We start from the raw sequence: 13,370 nt of genomic DNA on the forward strand, positions 1-13,370 counted from the left end.
TAGAAACTTTAAGAGATGCCTGGTTAGAGATCTAGTATCTGTGTAAAATAAGACTTTTTGTTTATATTGTTGTAAGGAATGAGAGTTTCAAATAAAAAGAGATGTTGGAGAAAGTGGTTGATCACATTTCCAATGCCAGTGGTTTAATAGTGTATTTACTGCATGTTGATGTTATTATGGTCACTGCTAAGTAGATCAGATTCTCCAGTCTTTCAGTTAGTCATCTTATACACTTGAGGAAGCTCGCATAGGGCTAAACTCTTTCTCTCCAGCACTTAAACAACAGGAATCATTGAGATGAGTTTATTCCCCTCTACAGTGTCTGATTTCTTCACAGCTAAGAGAGTTAAGTCTTGATGAATTGCTTAAAATGAAAATAATTTACTGTACTTAAATATTCCATTGTGAATGTAAGAGGGAAAAGGGAGTGAGATAATTTTTTTTTTCAATAACAGGAAAAAGCAAGAGAGGTGCTTTCTTCCCAGGCAAATATGTAGATTATTGCCACCAAATGGCTCAACAATTTGGGGGCTTCCTAAAAAGAAAGAAATTAATCTCAAGCCAAGAATATATTTTGATGTTTAGTTTGTTCTTTGTGTAGTTTCTACTCAGGAAGTAGGTCTACATCTAATATTTTTAATCTATATTTCTTTTGAATTAAGGAAACTCTACTGGACAGATGGAAACACAATTAACATGGCAAACATGGATGGCAGTAATAGCAAGATTCTCTTTCAGAATCAGAAGGAACCAGTTGGTAAGTATTCCTTTTTAATAGTTAGTCACTACAGTTTCTAATGTTACAAAGGCATACTGTTCAATGTACCTTTGATCTAGAGCCTGAAAGAAAATATTACAGATTAATGATAAAAATTAATTCAAGAATTGATCAATTTCATTGACTTATTGGATCTATGTTGGGTAAGGAGGAAACATTCCTTATAGGGATAAGAAGATAAATCCTTTTAATATAAGAATTTTTGCAATGTATTAAATACTGAAGTTACTAAAAAATTAGTGTAATTAACAAATATCTTATTTTCACTGGTGAATATCTGTTACAATGCTGCAAAAGCAATATGGCTACTGAGGTTTCCCTTGATCATCACTATTGTATCATTATTAATAGTTACAATGATTTGGGTTTAGATATTTAGCATTTAGTTTTCAAAAGTTTTCATTCACTCTGCAATGTGTTTATTTAGCTTGTTATTCTACCGTGGCCAACCACCAACCATTGCAAATCATCAGATGTAACAGGATGGTGCTGACAGAGAGCTTTGGCTTGTTCCCATAAAACATCTTTGAAAATCTTAAGTCCAAAATTCTTTTAGAATATAGTTATCTATTTGGACATAGATATCTCTATATTATAATACTGTTTTTTAACCTTAATCACTTTCCTCTCATATTTTCTTGTATATCTTTGAGAGGCAAGAATAAACATATTGCCTATTTGTCATTTCAAAGTACCTTTTTAAAAAATTTAATAATGAACCTGAAATTTAGTATCATAATAAATGCATAAATGATGGAATATACCAAAGAAAGTCATAATTTTGTTTAGAGTTGAATGCTGTATATTTTTTGAATCTGGGAAATGAATTGATATACCATGAAGCTTTTCAGTAATTTTTTTCTTACTTTTAGAAAGGTAGAAATATACTGACTTGAAATAGCTCATTTTTAATAGTGATGATTCAATAAAGGTATAGTTTCACTAAGATTTGGCATAAATAATTCTTTTCACATAGTCTATAGAATAAAACTCTGATATAAAATGTACTGATAATAGCTCTTTTCTTTGGACTGTTTGTTCTAAGATTTGTACATAATTGGAATTCAGGGTAGTGTTAGAAATTACAGACAGATTGAAATGCTAATATTTTTGTGTGGGGAAGATGACAGAACAAAAGAAACAAGGGGCTCTACAAGATTAGGCCCCATACAAAGGACTTAATTTGGACAAAAGCAATTCAGTTGGTGCATATTTGGAATTGTTCAGAATATTTAATACTGACAAGTGAGTATGGTGGAAATAATATAAGCAAATCAAGTCCTTACATTGTAATTTGGTAGCCGTAGGTTATACCAAAATGTTAATTTATATGCTTGTTTAAATACTGAGGAAAACCTTATCTTCTATACTAAATATCCATTTCCCTATTCAAAATAAATTAAGGGAAAACCCTAACAGCGTATATTTTTTAAAAAGTCTGTGACAGGAATTACTGTTAACTATTCACAGTTTGTAGTTGGCCCCTCAGGTGTTGTTGTACACCGAGTGATATTTTTAAGTTTTCATTCACTCTGCAATGTGTTTATTTAGCTTGTTATTTTACCTTTGCCAACCATTGTAAATCGTCAGATGTAACAGGACACAATGGTGCCAACAGAGAGCTTTGACTTAATCCCATAAAACATCTTTGAAAATCTTATGTGTATGGATGTGTATGGATGATGTATATATTGTGGATATGGATGATGAATGTGTTTGTGTATGGATGATGATTCAATGGTAAATAGTAGATATCTACTCTGTCAGTTATTGTTATATTTGAAAATTATTTTAAAATAAATTTTCAAAATCATACTTTTAGTAAGCTTTAATTTGTTCAAGACATACTATTTTGGCAGAAATAACTCAGAACCTCATTACAAACTATACTTTAAATCAGCATTTAGTATGGCCTGTGAGCCAGACATTCACTCATTAAATATACAGATTTTTATTGAATATCAGATTTTGCCTGTTGGTAAAAATTGGACACTGTCCTTTTCTTTAAGGGGCATAGGAATCTAAATCATTTTAGATTCCATTTAGTAAATGTAACATAGTGAACTTGAGCAAGTTACTGTTATGTTAGCTTGGTGGTGCTTGGTTTCCTTATTTGTATAATTAAGACAAAATGTCTGTTTTATAAAGTTCTCATGAGAATTGAATGAAAAAAATGTGTGAGGAAAAACATCTGGCCCATGATAGTAGAACCTGTCAGTAGTAGAACTAGTATGTGTGTTAGGTACAATAGACTAGAATTTGAATGAGTTGATTGTCTGTAGTATTAAGACTATAAGTGAGTTTAGTGAAGAATTAAAAGAGTAGATTCCATCCATAGATGTCACTAAGATCTCCTTTGATAACATTCACCATTCTTACCTGACAATGCAAATTAAATGAATTCAATTGTTCAAAGTCTAAGTACAAGAGGAAAAAGCAAATTCAAAAACCCAGAAATTAGGGACGACTTAAAGCAATTTTCACATGAATATAAAACATTCTTTTTACATGTTTGAGGGACAGCATGGTTGGGGAAAAGTTGTTTGGGGAGCCAAACTAATCTGTATTTGCTTCTCTGCTTTGACACTTATTAACTCTGTGACTTTAAACAAGTTTCTTACCTTTTCTAAGGCTCAGTTACATTATCTAAAGAACAGACTTAATAGTATGTAACTTTTGGTGTTATTTTTAGAATTAAAGCCACATATGCAATATCTCACGTTCCAGCAATTCCACACTTGCTTATATACTTTAGAGAGTTCTTATATATGTGATCAAGAAAATAAGTACAAGGAATTACATTAAATCATTGTTTATCATAATATAAAAAATTGAAAAGATACTAAATCCTTATTAAAAGAGGAATGAATAAATAAATGCAGCATGTTCATTGCTAAAATATAATACATGCATACGTATGTTTGTGTGTATATAAACATACATACATACATATGTGCAGAGAAGTTCAAACTTTTCCTCTGAAAGTTTGAGTCTAAATCTGCTACAATGAATTCACAAGAGACATGTTAACAGGAGAAAATGTATACAAATTTACTGATGTGCATATGAACGCAGGAGTCTCACGAGACTCCAAAAACGGCCATATGACTGAAGTTTTTATATTGTACAGAAAAGAATAGAGGCTTAGAGCATGGTGACAGATTATCAGAGAGGGGGCAGGGCAGAAAAGGCATGGCAAGCGAGGGCTGTCTGCTTATGCAGATGAAGCCTCACAGGTAGCAGCCTTCAGAAAGGATAAATGGGAACCTGTTTCAAAAGTTTCTCTATCAAACCTGTAAAACTGTCAGACTTTTAGTCCCCTTTCCACATGAGTTAAGTTTTTCCTAAATCCGAATAAGGCAGATAAGGAGACCTCAAAGAAAGCGTCTACATCTGCTGTTTTACTTTGTTAATGTAGATTTTCTCTACAGATGCAAGTTTCCCCACAAAGGACAGCTTTTCAGAGCTATTCCTGTATCTGCAGCCCCTCTGAATAGCCATCTCAAAATATGCCAAAGAAGTGTATTTTGGGGTGGCATATTTTGGTTTTTTTCACTTACATCTCAAAGAGCACTGAGAAAAGTAATTAGCAGAATAATACCTACATACTTACAGTATGATGTCATTTATATAATTTCAAAGTGAGACACAAAGCATTAATATATATTGCTCCTAGATATACATATCTATAAAACTATGGAAAGAAGTAGACTGGAAATATACACATCAATTTTATAATAGCAGTTGTCTTTGGGAAGGGTAAATAATAACATCTGAAAGGGAATTTTCATCTTTATCAAAGAGGATTTTAACTGTATAAGTAAATTTCAGTTTACATTTAATAAAATTCAAATTAAATATTATAAAATCTTAATAATATTTAATTCTGTATAGTGAATTTATGAATGTATATTTTCTTCTTCTCTGTGTTGAATGCTGACTCCTTAAAATATTACCAAACAACCTGTTGTTCAGCACATTGACTGCCACACTAGAAAAAACATTTTTTCCCTTGGGGCCACAGTGTTTTATTACAAAAATAGGATAAAAACTTCAAAAACAAAACGATTCTTCTAATTTAATGAAATATTTGTTATTTTTTATTGTTTTCTGTGGGTGCATTATATGCAACTTGAAAAATAGTTCACATGGCTCCCAAGGTAAAGAGATGTGTGAGTTACATATGCTTCACGAGGCCCTGGGCTCAAAACTATCATGAGTTAAATACAACTCACATGGAAGTTAATGTGTTAGACAAAGCTGAGTTTCTTGCTTACAGTGGTAAGGGAGAACACTAATCAGCTAAGTCATACTAGTATTTCAGAGGAGGAAGGGCAAAGTTGAAATAGTAATTGAGATTTTGAAATGTGGTTTAAGGTAGGTCTTTCAATTGAAGACTTGGTTAGGCTTGAGTAAGGATCATTATATGATAATTTCAGATTGGCAAATACAACAAGAAGATTTTGAGGGGAAGTGGGTTCAAACAGTCTTGAGGTATAAATTGTCATTGCATACTCTTTTTGCTTTAGAGTTGGTGGGTATTTCAGGAAGTTCTTGAAATCAACTTTCATTATTATATTATTACATTTGTCAAAGGAAAAGAAGATTAACTCTGTAAAATAATTTAAGGAGGTTTATTCTGAGCCAAATTCGAGGACCGTGGCCTGGAGCCACACCCAAGAAGCCTTGAGCAGGTAGACTCACTGTGACTCGGTTACAGTTTGGTTTTATGCATTTCGGGAGACAGGAATTACAGGTAAAGTCATAAAGCAGTATGTGGAAGGCATACTTTGGTTTGGCCCAAAAGGTGGGACATCTCAAAGTGGAGGCTTACAAGTCATAGGTGGATTTAGGAATTTTTTAGTTGACAATTGGCTAAACGAATCAGGTTTTGTTCAAAAGTCTAGGAATCCGCAGAAAGGAACGCTTGAGTTAAGATAAGCATCTTGTATCTTATTAAGGACTAATTTTTGTTTTCCTTACCATTACATCCTCAACTCATAGCTCAATGATGGGCATGTAAGTAGATACTCACTAAATATTTGTTGAATAAAGTCAATATTGTTTACTATCCTATAGCAAGAAACTCTTACAGGATTGAATAAACCTAAGATTAATTGATATATCCTAGTTGAGTGGGATTAATTTGTGAATGTGTGATATTTAGAAATATTTCCAGTGGAAGTGCACACTTGGTGATCTGGGCTTGGATTCATGTTGCATTTCATTTGATGTATCTGATGAGTAAAAAACAAACTAAAATGCTCTCAGATTTATATGTATACCATCATTTTCTCAATGTATGGTATGCAAAAATTATGTTAACTGAGTTGCTTGTAAATTAGTGCATGGCTAGGTCGGGAGGAAAAGTTGGAAACATTAAATTTCTGAACTGATTTTTCCACTTGTTCCTCTTGCTATTTCTCCTTCCTCCTATGTTTAACCCTCTGGCCATTTGGCTTTCATTAGTACCTCAATCAGAGATTTCTTATGAAAAGTCAGAACAGGCAAAAATTAATATGTTCAAGTTATCTAATTATTAACAAGTCTTCTTAGCACAGGGAATAAAGATGAAATCAAATTATTTTTATATTTATGCTGACTCTATTAATTATAATTTTTGATCTATCCCAGCAGGCTTCACATTGTTTAAAATAGATTAAAAGTATGTTGCATAGTAACTTTTATTTAAGTTACAGTATTCTAACTATGTATGTCAGAACTATTTCCTTAAAATATATTTAATAACTTATACTGTTTACTAATTTTAAAAAATGCTAAAATAAAGTATTTTAGATTATTGTGCTCTTTATTTTTAAAAAATTCTTTTTGCGACTATTTTTTCCTGTCTTTCTGGACAATTTAAAATTATGATGTAAATAATTGGACAACATATTTTTCGATTTTATATATAAATTTAAAGTGCTACTTAATGTAGAATCAAGGTTAAGTCTGTCAAGGAAATACTTGATACAGAAAAATTTTTGAAATACCCTCAAGAATCCACATCATGGTAATCTCACTTTAAAAGATTCTTTCAGAACTATTCCCCTGAGATGATTTGTAAAATGGAATTTTACAGTACTGTGAATGGATATATGAATGTGCGAAAAAATAAATCAAACCTGTTTCTGCTGGTGTACATGATCATCACATTCATGAAATACTTAAATACAAAGGGACATTTATCACTGAATTATTTACTCATTGTGATTTTATTTACTCATTGCAAGCAATTATTATAATTATTATTTCATGATGAATCTGTCTGGATGAGCTCTGGCTTAAACTGCGTACTGTTTTCCCTAAACAATTTCCATGAAGAAAATTAGGTGATTAGGAAAGGAAGAACCAATGTTCAATTGATTTTCTTCTCATGCATATTGTTGCCAGATTATACATTTTTCCCCCATAATGTGAGGAGAAAACATTATATTCTATCTGGTGAGCATGGGGAAGAGTAAGCTCATAACATTTGTTATCTGTCATCGTTTATAGTACCTGTGTTCTCACCACGAAGCCACCCACAGCTTTGTGTCTGGATGCACTTTTCCTGAGTTCTTTGGTACAGTAGAGAACCATGATCACTTTGGCAACAACAGTAATATCGTATAGTGACTATTTTTTAAGCACTTAAAATATGTCGACTACTTGCAAAATGTTTTACATTAATCATCTCGCAGCAATCATTTCTGGAAGGATTTCTTACCCTTTCTTTATAGATTCATAAACTGAGTCTTGCTGAAAGAAGTTAGTTGTCCACTATGAATAGTAAAGCTGAGATTCAAATACAAGTTTACCTGCTTCCAAAGCAGATATTAAATTTTAACCATTTTGCTATGCCCAGAGAGACTGATTTCACACAGTAATTACCTGACCTCAAGCAAAGATCAGGGAATAAAACTGGTACTCTTTCAAGCGTGGAACAACGTGGGAAAAAGAAAAATCCAGAGCTTGCATACTCCTGAGAAATGCAGACCCAATTAGGACACAGCAGTTGGTTTTTCAAAGCAGCCAGGAGTGTATGTAAGAAACAATTTCACCTCTCTGCCAATTTTGCCCTAACAATTAATTATTTCTGAATTTTTAAATTCTAGTTTTACATGGCAATGCCACTGATACACTAAACTTTCTAGTTTGTGGAATTGTTTTTATGTTGTAGTTCACTGATTTCCCTTGTTTGTTTGCTGTTAAATCCATGTGACATACTTAAAATAGAAGTGCATCATAATCTTATCAAAACACCCAACTTGGCATTTTATGAGTGTGTATCATGAAAAACTGAGTAATTGCAGCCTTCAGGCAGTTTGGGCTGAATAACTTTGTTTCTGCTAAATACAAATAAACATTCCAGTTATCCATTATTAAACTAAATTCAGTAAATCTGAATTAAGATTTACTGCTCAGTCTTAGATACATTAAGTGCTTAAACCAGTTTACATGTCAGAGGATTTTAATTTACTGTTACAGTGATATCTATGTTTGAGATGTCTTCCTATCATGAATTTTATCCCTTAAGCTCATATAAAACAGCTTGGCTTGTCAATCAGATTACCCTTCGTGGCTATAATTAAGAATCTAATATCCTACATATTTTATTTCCTTGATGTTTTCCTTTTATTTTCAATGTAATTCCAATCAAAAGTCCTTTGCTTACTCAACCTTCAAGTATACCTTCTTGAAATCTACCAAGAATTTTCTCTTATTTAATCATTCTAACCCATATGATGTATAAAGTAGCTTTTGAAATATATTCATGGATAACATTCACAAGTACTTTTACCACATCAAAAGAATTCAAAGGATCTTATTTTTTAAGTAAGATTTTTTAAAAAATGCCTGGATATGTTTCCTTCCTCAATATAATGCAGCTCTGTTACTACTCAGCACACTCATTTTTATTATATATGATGTACAATCAATATTTAAGGCTGTGCATCCCAAAAGAAAGGTTAAGAATAGGTAACAAAAAAGGACAGAGGAGTTGACAAACTAGTCCTATAATTACACATGCATACACACATAAATAATTTAAATGTGTTACACTTTCATCCAATTTATTTATTTGTTTATTCAAATGTTATTCAGTGAGGAGGAAAAAAAGATTATTAAAAAGGTTGTGAAGTGTATACTAGGTGCCAGACCTTGAAAATAAAAGCTGGACCCATTCTCAAGAAGGTCGTAGTGCAGTGTAGGAAAAAGTCACAGATAATTACAAGATGTTTGACTGAGATCTTCAGTAGAGTTAAACAAAACAAAATCACTTAATGTTTCATGAGTACTATTTTCTTGACATCATAAAGGTAGCATAATTAGACACTGTGAAAATAAACAACTAATTTTTTGTGGGGAAGAAAAATAGGGGGAAGAGTTGTGGGCAAATTGGTGATATGTTGTAATTTCAACAGGATCTTGAAGGAAAATGTACTCTTGTTTTTAAAGAAGTGACAGAAGGAGAGGGGGCTTTCCTTATTCTTAACAGAAAGGAAAAACAGACATAAAAGGCATACAAGTGTATGATATTTATGTGAAACTGAATTTTTCTGTATAGATTGGAAATCTAACATAAGGGAATGTTTAGCATTATATTGTCTGGAACTACAATTTTAAAATATTTGAATGACACAATCCAGTGCTTTTTAAAAAATATATTTTTTCTATTTTACTTATCATGCTAAAAAACACAGTTGTGGCAAATTATAAAGCATAGCTATTAAAGCTTTTAAAACGCTTTTAGAATAAACACTTCTCAAGAAATAACTCGTCTTTGATTTTGGTCTTTTCTCCATTTTTGCATGTGTTATTTTCACAAGGCACATAATTTTGGCCAATCATCAAGGGCTGGGAATATATTATAAACTATTACAAATAAAAAATTATTTATGTGAGGGAGGATGTAGGAGATGTTGAAATCTTAGCTTGATGAGGTAAGCAACAAGGAATCAGTTGATTAATTTAGCCTTCTAACTATATATGTCCTTGACTTCTTACAGTAGGGTGAAATGAGAAGGATATTTTCCAGGAAGAATTTATATCAGATTAAGATAAAGGCAGTATATTCCAGGAGTTGGTGAATAATGTGCTTTATTATCAATTGAAATGTTTATTGAAATAATTTTAGAGTCATATGTGTTTATTACAAAAATACAGACAGATCCCATGTATACTTTATCCAATTTCCTCAATTAGAGCATTATGCGAAACTATAGTGCAATGTCACAGCGCAGATGTTGACCTTAATACAATCCACCAATCTTATCAGATTTCATGCTTTCCTTGTACTCATTTTTGTATTTGTGTACTTAGATATGTAGAATCCTGTATCCACACAACAATCATGATACTGCATGCTACCAACACTATGGTGATCTTTCCTGTTGCCTTTTTATAGCCACATCCACTTCCCTCCTGCCTATCACACCCCTCCCCATGGCTTTGTCTTCCATTTGTAAAATTTTGTCCTATTAATATATTATGGAAGTGGAATCTTACAATATGGAAACTTTTGAAATTAGCTTTTTTCATTCCGCATATGTCCCTGGAGAGTCACTGAAATTGTTTCATGTGTCATTGGTTCATTTCTTTTTTAATTGCCGAATAGTAGCCATAGTATGTATGAACCACAGTTTGTTTAACCATTCTCCTGGTAAAGGACATCTGGGAGCATTCCAGTTTTTTGCTGTTACAAGTAAAGCTGAATAAACATTCATATACACATTTTTGTGTGAACATCAGTTTTCATTTCTCTGAGATAAATTCCCAGGAGTATAATTGCTGGGTCTTATGGTATTAGTATGCTTAGTTTTATAAGAAACTGCCAAATTGTTTTCTAGAGTGGCTGTACCATTTTACATTCCCACCAGAATGTGTATCAGTGACCCAGTTCTTCTCCGTATCCTTGTCAGCATTTAGTGTTTTCACTATTTCATATTTTAGCCATTCTGATAGGTGTGTAGTGTATCTCATCATTGTTTTAATTTACATTTTTCTATGATGTTGAACATCTTCTTATGTGCTTATTTGCCATCTGTGTATCTTCTGTGAAATGTCTGTTCATGTCTTTTGCCTATTTTCTAATTGATTTTTTTAATCGTTGAGTTGTGAGAGTTCTTTTGTTTGATACTTGTCTTTTCTTGGATGTGTGAATTGCAAATATTTTCTCCCAGACTAAAGCATTTATTTTATTACCTTTCACAGAGCAAAGATTTTTAATTTTGATGTGCGTGTTTTGTAATCAAGATAATACTATAATTATGAATGAAGTACATAATTTGAGTATTTCTAATAATTGCATTATCTCAAAAGTATCAGTTTGGGGATTATCAGAGAGACGGTTGCAAATTTTAGAATAGGGTTTTAGCTGGAGAGGGAAATACAAAATCCTGTCCTAATGATAATGAACAAGATAAATGAAGGGTAGTACATATGTTTACTTTTATTTACTTAAGAGAGAAGCCAGGGATGGAGCAGAGAAATGCGTGGGTTTCCGTAGCCCATCCATTCTTTAACTTATAGAATCTAAGTATTCTCAGGAAGAATAAAGCATTTCTTGAGATAGCCTAATAGTGAATAGGCAGTTAGCCCCATGCCACTTCCCTATGGAATAGCTATCTTCCATCGGAACTAAGGTTTAATGTTTCTGAAACAGTTCTGCCGTAGGAAGGATCATGCCACTTCTGGTGAACTCTGAAAAGATTTCCATTTTACAGTATTCAGAATATTATAATTTTTCTACAGGTAGGGCCTGGGATGAAACTTATTGGTAGTTCCCTATTTTTGTAACTGTGTTTTAATGGCCAGTCTCCACAACTTTTACAGTCCCAGAAGCAGAAGGAGTTGTTTTCTATTGCCTGAAGATAGCATTATAAAGAGAATATTTAGAAGATTTTGATGTCATTTATTATACCTGTCTAGAGGCCTTGAAGTTAATCATCTACGTTTTAATATCTGTAGTGTGTCTTTTCCCTATCTACATCTTGAATGTTCCCGTCTTCAAAGTTCTCACCATTATGACAATCTTTCCAGCAAAATTTAAAAGGCCTGTTGAACTTAGTAAAAATTTAAATTTGTAAAATTATAAAAGTATGCAATGTTTAAAAGAAATTTTTAGACTTTTGTATTCTAAAATCATCTGGAGAGATTTTTTTTTTAAAAATCCTGATGTCTGGAACCAGCCCAAACCAATTAAATTGGAATATTTGAAGTAGGACTCAGATCAATATTTTTAGTAACTTTTCAGGTAATTATAATTCCCAGACAGGGATGGAAATTTTAAAGTGAATTTGGTAAATGATGGAAAAATTTTAGGAAATATCTCTAGAAAGTCATAATTTTTAAAATTCCTTTTTTGATACTTTTGTATTTTTATTTTAATTTCATATTGCATAGTATGTTAATTTAATTTAGAGTCATTTTTAAAAGAAAGAAATGAAACACATAAAATAAACTTTTCAGTCTTAATTGTTACAACATTTAAAACTTGGTGAACTTATTTTTTGTTATATATAAAATAAAATAATATAGTTAGATAACATTATTTTATAAATATTATGTAGCTGTTTCTTACATCAATGAACACAATATTTCTATCATGAGAGCACTTACAAAATTTTGGCAAATTGCATTGTCTCAATAAAAATAACTTAGCCTGTTTAAATCAAAATGTTCAAATAAAATAAGGAATATCTTTGGCTTAAAATAAAGAGTGCTAAAATTGAAGCATGTGGATTAACTCTGTATTTTTACAAGCCTAGGAAGATAGGTAAAGAGGTAGATTTTTTTCTTTCCATAGATGTTTTTCGATTTGATGACTTATTTTTTCTTTCATTTATTTATTATATTATTGAATCTAGATTTCTGCTTTTAATAACCAGATCAAGATGACTTCAAAAGTTGATAAATATTTATTTATTTTTTGTTTGTTTTTAAGAGACAGGATCTCTGTTACCCTGGCTGGAGTATAGTGGCATGATCATAACTCACTGTAGCCTCCAACTTGTGGGCTCAAGTGATCCTCTTGCCTCAGCCTCCCAAGTAGCTGGGATCACAGCCGTGTGCCAACACACATGGCTAATTTTTTTTATTTTTTGTAGAGATGGGTTCTCACCGGTCTCAAACTCCTGCCCTCAAGAGATCCTCCTGCCTCAGCCTCCCAAAGTGCCAGGATTATAGGCATGAGCCACAAGGGCCAGCATCTTTTGAAGTTTTTAATATCTCAATCACCCATCCTGAGGATCTACTAATACAGACATAATTATATTTCTTTGCATAGGTTCCAGGACAGTTTTATAAATAATGCTCACATTTGACCTGTTTTTTTCATGGCTATTGATTTAGCATTTTAACATCACTGAGTAGCTTCAGTTACATTAAATAACTATTAATTCACTGGTTAGTGATTCATCTTTTGGAATATTAGAACAACAGAGAACTGATTCAGAAATTATTCTAATACCCTAATACCAATTAATTCCTTAGTGTTGTTAGGGGTTTGTAAGTGTATGTTAATAAAATTATAAAGTCTTATGATGCAAAAACATTTATATTAATAAAGTTCAGAGGTATATACTTCTATACTTCTACAAATACTTAT

At 32.0% G+C, this 13,370-nt stretch overlaps 1 protein-coding gene across 2 annotated transcripts in view; it reads left to right on the forward strand.

Moving 5' to 3' along the window:
* LRP1B (LDL receptor related protein 1B) overlaps positions 1–13,370 on the forward strand; it is a 1,768,615-nt gene that overhangs the window by 1,197,664 nt on the left and 557,581 nt on the right. For both annotated transcript variants that reach the window (XM_069473041.1, XM_069473049.1), the window contains exon 31: positions 663–757. In XM_069473041.1, the coding sequence (XP_069329142.1) occupies positions 663–757 (95 nt within the window). The remainder of the gene's footprint in view (positions 1–662; positions 758–13,370) is intronic.

This window comes from Eulemur rufifrons, chromosome 1 (assembly GCF_041146395.1).
Source record: "Eulemur rufifrons isolate Redbay chromosome 1, OSU_ERuf_1, whole genome shotgun sequence".
NCBI classification, from domain to species: Eukaryota; Metazoa; Chordata; class Mammalia; order Primates; family Lemuridae; genus Eulemur; species Eulemur rufifrons.